Source organism: Lontra canadensis, unplaced genomic scaffold (genome assembly GCF_010015895.1).
Source record: "Lontra canadensis isolate GAN:19392208 unplaced genomic scaffold, GSC_riverotter_1.0 scaffold39, whole genome shotgun sequence".
NCBI lineage: Eukaryota > Metazoa > Chordata > Mammalia > Carnivora > Mustelidae > Lontra > Lontra canadensis.
The window spans coordinates 14,615,985-14,624,785 of NW_022631033.1; the positions used below are offsets into that span (position 1 = coordinate 14,615,985).

General features: G+C 45.7%; 1 protein-coding gene across 1 annotated transcript in view; it reads right to left on the reverse strand.

The window, feature by feature from the left end:
- Window positions 1-7,120, reverse strand: part of ENPP6 (ectonucleotide pyrophosphatase/phosphodiesterase 6) — a 105,907-nt gene extending 98,787 nt beyond the window's left edge. The window contains exon 1 of the mRNA XM_032869882.1: window positions 6,846-7,120. Within this exon, the coding sequence (XP_032725773.1) occupies window positions 6,846-7,086 (241 nt within the window). The 5' untranslated portion in view covers window positions 7,087-7,120. The remainder of the gene's footprint in view (window positions 1-6,845) is intronic.
- Window positions 7,121-8,801: the final 1,681 nt, after the last annotated feature.

The following is an 8,801-nucleotide window of genomic DNA, read 5'->3' on the forward strand; positions in this document are numbered from 1 at the left end:
GAAACCCCTGGAAACTCTCAGAATATGGGGGACAGAAGAGGTCTGTCTAAAAACACCTCACTCTTCCGTTGGCAGAGTTGCGTCACCCTCCTGACTGTATTTGTTTCCAAGAGCTGGCATAGCGTACCATACCAGGCAGCTTACACAACAAGAATTTCTGCTTCACAATTCCGGGGGCTAGACATCTGGTAGCAAGATGTCATCACAACTGGCCTCTTCTAAAGACCCTCTCCTTGGCCTGTAGATGGCCACCTTCTTCCCATGTCTTCACATGGCCTTCCCTCTGTGCCCACCTGTGTCCTAATCCCTTCTTTCAAGGACATTAGTCATATTGGGTTAGGCCCCACCAGATATAAATCTGCAGGGCCGGAGGACGCGATTCAGCCCCAATGCGATCTCGTGTTTCCAAATGTCTACAGAGCCTGTCATGATGCCTAGGTTCCTACCTTGGCCACTTAAACAATCTGGGTTGGAGGCTCAGAACATAAGGATGGCCCTTCCAGCCCTTCAAGTTGCCAGATCCGATCCAAGGTCCGACAGCCAGGACCACACGAACCTTGTCCTTCACTGTCCTGTCACGGATGTTCAGGTGGTTCTGAGCCATTGGCCTTGCTCGAGTTTTAACGTTGCCTCTGTTTTCTTGGCCTCAGCAATCTTGGTGAGAATCAGGTTCTCTCTTGGGCTATGCTGATGACTAGTTTCCTAGTTAAATCTCCTCCCAATGCCCCATGCTTTTGATCTCCTACTTTGGCACAGCCCCCCCCCCCCCCCATGAGTGACTTTCCTTTCAACCCTCTTATTGCCTCCAACCTTATAGTCAAAATTTAAAACAAAACTGATGACATGTCTTGAGATATATGAGATTATTAGACATAGCTAGTAATTAGTTCTCCTAAATGGCTGTTAATTGCTTCCATAGAGCAGAGCATAATTTCAGGTTTTTTCCTTCTTTTTAGTTTAGGAGTTATCTAGAACCAAAATAATAACTGACAAGTTCCCTGAAACTCTGAATGTTTTAATCATTATTATAATACTGCTTCGTGATAACAAATTTTATTTAAAGAAGTCAGAATAAATAATCCATGGTGCTGAGATGAAGAATAAGGAGAGAGAGAGAGAGAGGAGAGAATGATGGAGTCACGTGGGCTCCTCAGGTAGTGAGTGGGGAAGGCAGATCACTGCAGTGACTTCAGGAAAGAAATCTGAAAAAAGAAGGGGCGTAAACCTTGAGTCTTTCTGGGGAAAAGCATTCCAGGGGTGGCCGCGTGCCTGGAACAGGTGAGAAGCAAGGGGAAGAGGGTCAGGCATGAGCTGGGAAAGGAATGGGATGGCTGCATGGGGCCAGTTCTCAAAGAACTTTAGATTCTACTTGGAGTGAAAGCAGGATCTACTGGAGGGTCTGAATGGAGGAGCGACGTGATCAGATTCATGCTGTAAAAGAACTACTCTGGTTGTCCGTGGAGGCGCACAGAAGGTAGGGCAGGTGGGTGGAGGGAACAGGGGCTGTAGGGCAGTTCTGGCAACAGAGGGTGTGGACTCTAGGGCTGGAGGTAAGAGGAGTACAGATTTGGCCATGCACCTGGAAAGGATAGCCCTCTCGGGCTGTGAGGGAGAGTGAGGTAAGGAAGGGACCAAGGAGCGAGCAGTTGGTACAACCAGAGGAAACTGAGAGGGCTATCGGGAAGGAGCAGCAGGGCCCAGCCCAGCGCTGCTGCTGGGCCTGAAATAGAAGCCTGAGGATTGACATTTGACCATATGAGGTCTTTGGTGAAAACAAAAAGTGGAACTGGGTTTTGTGTAAGAGAGAAAGACAGGAGAAGTAGAGGGCATACTGGATATCATGTATTCAAGGAGGCGTCTAAATCGAGGGACGCTAACATGCTGGGATGAATGTCCCTGAGCAGATGCTGAGCTTGGGGGAAGGAGGGTGCCCTGGGGCCCACGTCCACACTGCTAGTGCTGTGGGGATGCAGGGATCTGTGGGCAGTCCATCAGGTAAAACCTGAGCTCTCCAGAAGACTGAGGAGGCAGGCTTTTTTCAAAACGTGATTTCTCAACTACTTTCTGTAGTGATTTCTGTTGGTTCAAGTGACAGCTGGTTTTCATTTAAATCAGCTATTTTCACAAAATCAGGGAAAAGCATACCTTACCCTGCAATATCTTACTCCATAATGTTGCATCCTTGATAACTGGGAAGAATTTGTGTCCATGTAATTTCTAGGAGAGCAACAGGAAAGACGTTGGCACAAATATTAATTCTAATGCTTAACATCCTTGGTTTCCTTGGATTCCAGCAGATCAATGAAGCACCTTTACTCAGGCTCTAATTGTCTCCTGGACTGGTCTTGAGGAGACTTCTGTCCCCAAGTCCCAGGTCTGACGCCTGACCTCCTCGGCACTCCAGGACGGGGGTCAGAGTCCTGCTAATTGCTGGTGAGAACCTGGCCTCTGACACCTGCCCTCTAGTGTCCGTCCTGTTACTGACATTGCTTGGTGCCTGGAGTGAGGCACCCAACCTCCCTGTATTTTATTTACAAGTTTTTAAATGTTGAACTGATAATAGCATATTGCAGAACAAGCTAATTTCAGCATATGTTTGTAGATGATCTTCAGTAAAGATGACATTCTAGACCAGCTTCCCTGCTATTCAGGACATTTCTAGACCACTTTCCCCAAACGCTTAACCAGAAGCATTCAAGAATTACAAACAAACGTTGCCATCAGCCTTGATAAAATGATACTAAGTTATACTTCCTCAAAAATATCCACCATTTTCTCTTACCCATGATTTGGAGTGAGCAAATCGTTGCTTTTCTTCCATGGATTTTTATGTTAAACTTTACTTAACTGTGAATTAACCTCAGAGAGAGAATAACTTTACAACGAGATCTACAGTAAGAGAGATCGAAACAGAAAGCAGGGGCACCTGGGCGGCTCGGTTGGTTAAGTGTCTGCCTTTGGCTCATGTCATGATCCCAGGGTCCAGGGACTGAATCCCATGTCGGGTTCTCTGCTCAGTGGGGAGTCTGCTTCTCTCTCTGTCCCCCCGTATACCCGCCACTCTCTTTCTCTCTCTCTCTCTCAAATCAATAAATATTTTTTTAAATTAAAAACAAAACAGAAAGCGGAGCAGTGGTTGTGTTTACACCATGGCTGTGTTTTAACTGAAATGAGGCTGGTCCACACAACTCTTCGGAAAGAGAGCTGATGCACAGAGGAAGATCTACACCTGTGCGTGCCATGCGTGGGGCTCTTGACTCCAGCTCACAGCCCACCTCCTTAAAATGCTTCACATGCCACCACAACTGGAAGAACACTCTGGTTCTGGTCTCCTGCAGCATATGAGGAAAAGAACCCTCAGGCCGTCTGTGTATTCGTTTGCTGGAGCTGCATAACAAAATACCACAGACTGGGCAGCCAAACAGCAGTGCTGGAGGCTGGAAATCCAAGGTCAAGGTGCCAGCAGATTTCCTTTCTGGTGAGGCCTCTCTCCTTGGCTTGCAGATGGCGCCTGCTCACTGTGTCCTCACAGGGCCTTTTCTCTGAGTACATTTATTCTTGGTGTCTCTTCCTCTTCTGAAAGAATATCAGTCAGATTGGATTGGGCCCTCTCGGACAGCCTCGTTTCACCTCACTCACTCTCTGAAGACTGTATCTTTACAGTCATTACTGTATATATTACATTCAGAGATACTCGGGGTTGGGACTTCAATACATACATTTTGGAGGGAAACAATTCAGCCCTTTTCATTCATCTTAGGATATTAGTAGGTACCCAACTAGGTGTCTGTCCTCCTCAACTTGATGGTGGCCTCCCTGGATGAAAGGCCCTGTTTTAAGATTCTGTGTCTCCCCAGCAATCAATTGTTTAATGGATCTTCTAATTTTAATCCAAAATTAGAATTTTGTTCACATTGGTCCTGCTGCCAATATGTATTTTGAAGGAGAAAAAAAATCAGCCACAGTGGGTTCATGTCAGTGACTAGGCTAGACGATTTCCCAGGTTCCTTATGCATCCCGTTACTGTTCATTCCCCGTCACCATCCATGTGGCTTCCCAAAAAATTCTCCTCTCTAGGGTATCAGACCTTTGCTTCATTTCTCATTTTTAGGCTCCCAAGAGTTGCCAGTCCTAATTTTTTTTTTTTAATTCCCTATGTACTGCTTATTTTCATGCCTGCATCTGGCAGCGCCTGAGGTCCTAGCCTGACTTAGGATCTGGAACAGGCTCAGGGCAGTGCATTGGGCTGCCCGAAGTTGTCCGGTACCATCCTGACCCCGAGAAGACTCCAACCAAGTTTTTCCAGCTCCAAGGCCAACAGCCTAATATTCCTCATTATGCAAAGTAAGAACACCAAAGGCTTTATGTCTTGTGGGCAGTAATTCATGTAATGAAGTGAGATCATCATCTCTCTTAGGAATTCTGATGAACCTTATAACAGTATAACTTTTAGTACCAAAGGATCCAGCATGCTCCTTTTGTCGATTCATAAAGTGCTCAAATGCTCAAACCGTATGTTTAAGTACAATTCCCAATGGATATATTACTCCTTAAATGAAAACGGGAATTTTTCAACATCAGGTGGAAAACTCAGCATGGCCATTGGGAGGAATTGTCTCAACGTAGCCCCGAGTCAGTTCCAGGGCAGTGGAGACGAAACCAGCTTTGTGGCCTGGTGCTCCCGGCCCCCAAGCTTGCTCTGGGCCATATGCTCACTCAGTAGGTACGAGACAAACCCAAAGACACACGTGCCTGAACGTGAGCCTTGTTAGACACGTTCTGTGTACCATACTGTTTCCATGGGGTGCCTGGGTGGCACAGTGTCTTAGGCATCCAACTCTTGGTTTCAGCCCAGGTAGTGATCTCAGGGTCATGAGATCGAGTCCCATGTGGGGCTCTGCGCTCAGTATGGAGTCTGCTTGAGACTCTCTGTCCTTCTCCCTCTGCACCTCCCACTCGTGCTCTCTCCCTCTCTCAAATAAATAAATAAATCTTTTAAAAAAATATTGCTTCTATAAAAGTGGGAAAGTTGACATAAGTAAGGCTTTCAAATACTACTTCTTACCACCTAAAAATATTCAGGCAGAACATGTATGGAGCTCAGGCTAGCCTTGGTTTTACAGTGAAGGTGAGCTCTTTGCCAGACACTCATGGGCTCTGCCTGTCCCATCACGGAAAGGGCTCTCTGTCACGAGTAGAAAAGTGAAAAAAACCCTAGTCTGAGAAGAAGGTATGTCCCCGCGTGACTGGCATTTTGTGCCAATCATTCGTTGTGCCAGTATCAGGAGTGTGGGTCTGACAAACAAAAGGCCAGGCCACCGGCTTGGTTTCACTGTGCAGACTGTCACAGTCCCCTTTTCCTCACTGGAGCCTGGCTCTCTAAAATGGATTTTGTTCATTCTCCACTGGCTTGGAGAAAACTGCACGTGGCTCTTTATGAATTGGGTCTCCCAGCAAGACACTGTGAGACAACCGGAGTGGGGGTGGTCTGCGTGTGTGAAACTCCCAGGACAGAACTGGAGTCAGGCTGTGACACACAATGCCATCTATGTGTGACCCAGCAGCCTGCGAACCAGCTCCCTGCAAGGGCAGAAGCATGCCAAGTGGGGACGAGAGGACTTTTGTTCATTCTCTTTATCTTACTGAGGCTGGTTGTTTGTCTGTTGGGGGAAATTAAAAAACAAGCAAATAAATTCCTTGCCTGGGTGCTGTCTGGATTTTTTTTACTCCCCATACTTTCATTCCTAATTCTCCAAAGTATCTTCCCCCCTTAATTTTATGGCATTTTTATGTACAGATGCATCCACTACCTACGCTTGAAGTCAGAAGTATCAATTTGTCTTTCTAGACTCCTTCGGGTTTGCCTCGGTGTGGAGATTCATAATGAGATCCAAGAGTTCTCCTCCTCTTCCCGTTAACATAATTTATAGAGTTTTCCTTATGCTCGGAGCACGTAGCTAAGTCCTGCATAAGCAGCACTAACAGCGCATTCTTAACAGCCTCCCTGGACAGTTTAATAAATTCTTTCTGAAAGCCTCTTGCTGGCCTTAACAAAGGTTAACTAGAAAACAAACCAGAGGCTGGGAATCCCACTGTGAGAGCAGAAAATACGGTTCTATCTCACAGATAGAGGACTGAGTTTGTGCAATCACATTTGGCGTTCTGGAAATCCCTGATGAAGATCATTTTTAGGAAAAATCAGCTTCCCAAACCCAAGCGTGCTCTGGGGTTGGCTAGGGTTTTGTTTGTTTTGTTTTAAAAGATACTAAAAGTTAAAGATGGGAATCCAAACCACAAAACATTTTTTTTTTCTTCTCCATGTCATTTTACTTGGCCCAAGAAAGCAAAAGAGGGACAAGTGGCATTGCTCAGTAATTCTTCAGGGAATGACCTACACATTTTCTCCACACAATCCAGGAATCCTGTGCGTAATTTTCATCATTGGGCACATTGATAAACAAGCCAAAACACCTCCAGGATGACAGATGACTGCAGAGCAAAGGGACAGAAGGAATTTGGTACCAACACATGAAGACCTGTTGACTTTTTAGCTTGAACTTAGAAAGTACAGAGTTAACTAGGATTTTTATTTGTGAAACAAATAACTACTTCTAAAATCATCTATTTATGTCACATGTTCTCCACACCAAAACAGGTCCTTGGGATAACTTTTGGAGAACAACACAACTGTGAAAAAAAAAAAAGTCTCAGCCAAGAACTTGGGCATCCCAAAGGGCTAGGGAAACCTGAACATTTAAATCAGACTTCGATGCCAGGAGCTCACTGTTCCCTGTTGGGCTCTGGCCACCACCCCCACCCCACCCAGAAGAGGACACAGTACTCACCAGTCATTAGGGTGTAGTAATTGGGGTAAGACAGACTAGGAAAGTCGGGGGTCAAGTAATCCACTTTTACTCCCCGGCTCACAATCTCTTTGAAACCAGGCAAGGACTCCAGGGCCTCATCACTGATGTAGTCAGAGCGAAAACCATCCAGCAGAAACACCAGGAGCTTCCGGCCAGCCGCGGCTGGCTGCGCCAGGCTGAGTGCAAGGACCAGCAGGAGGGCCCTGAGCTTCACAGCCATGCTGCCAGGAGCCTGCCCGCCCTTTCGGCTGGCACAGCCGTCCCCTTGCAAAGACTGAGGATGGAGAATGTGTAGCTATTCTCTCTTCCAGGGGCTGGACCTTGACTGCTGGCCTTCCTGAGCCAAGTTCACTTTCAGAATTTAAAGGTACAGCACCCCCTTTTAAAAACATCTATGCTCACCCTTTACTAGAAAGTCTGGAGACCAACTCCTTCAGAGAAGCCAGGTCCCCAAACAACCCAGAATCAACACCAGGGAAGACAGGGTGACCTTATTATTTTGGGTGAGCGTTCCAGAAATACAGGCACTCACAGAGAGGTAGAAATTTAGAAGATGACGGAGGTCTACGCTAACTTTGCAGTTGGGCTAACCAACGGGTGGAGTCAAGAAAAGGACAATCTTTTAATTTGCTGCCATCCTGCGTCTCTGCCCAATTTGAACTCTCTGACTTTTTCGCTTACAATTTAGTAACACAAACTTCTTCATTCAGAATATAAACATGAGATGATAAAAATAGGTGAGCACCATTTGTGAACTTTGCACTGGTGTCTCCGTCACCATCACATTTTAAAAACATATTGTCTAGGTCTCAGCCACTTTTTTTTTTTTTTCTATGCAGCTGTATACAGTGTTTATTGTCCTATTTTTCAAGTTGCTGGTGTCCGAACTCATCTGCAGGAGGAGGTGGTTTTCACCATTTGGGGAAGCGGGGGGCCTGGACTCACTTGGGGAAAGGTCTCTGAATTTTAAGGATGAGTATACACTGGGGTATCCACTTTCCTCTGCCGCTATCGGGGGGCACAACCCAAAATGCAGCTCCCTGAGAATCCACAGGTCCTCAGACGCTCTCAAGCCTCCACTGATAGTGATTGTGACATATCTGGGGAGGGCACTGCTGATAAGGCTTATCTTATTTTACATGATCTTACTGTTTTATGATCACATTTAGACAACTTCTCTAAAGTTTTGGGTCAATAAGTTATTGCAAATAAGCCCCTTTGGTATACATACCAACACACAAGAAAAGAAAGAAACATATGGAATAGAATTCAAAACAAATCCCAGCATTGCCTACAGTAAGATTCCCCCTAATCTTTTACCTTCTGGTCTGGAAAAGGTTGGAAATAAAAGCTGAAAGGCAGTAGGTCAGAGAATGTGGTTAATATTAACTGCCCAAAGTCTTACAATCCAAAGTGTGTGTTTGTTCTCTGGAGGATCTTGTTTGGATGTGGTTACCAACACCTAAGACTTAAGAATGAGTACTTCCTGCTACTTGTTTTTCAAAGGTAGACAATGCTACAAGGTCATTTGTCACAGTAGTTTAACCCGGACAATGCAGAAAAGTGGAAAATTTCCTCCCAAATCTGGAACCATCTTTGTGTTGAAAGTTGTTCTGTTCCAGGTCTTGCTAGTGACATGCATGAGCTCTCCAGAGTGCGCTACCCAGATCTGTCAGCACTTTTTAGCCTTGCCTCCATGGAAAGGAAGGTGACATGGCAGAAAAGAAATCAAGGCTTGTAGAAAGAAGACAGGATTCCATGGCCTGGCTTCTGGCATTATGCAATTGAGTGATTCTGAGAAGTTGCCTTTCCATGCTTCAGTGCTCTCCTCTGAAAAGCGATAGAAGCTTTCTGGTCTTTTCCAGCTAAGGACCTGAATAGACATTTTTCCAAAGAAGACATCCAGATGGCCAACAGGCACATAAAAAGATGCTC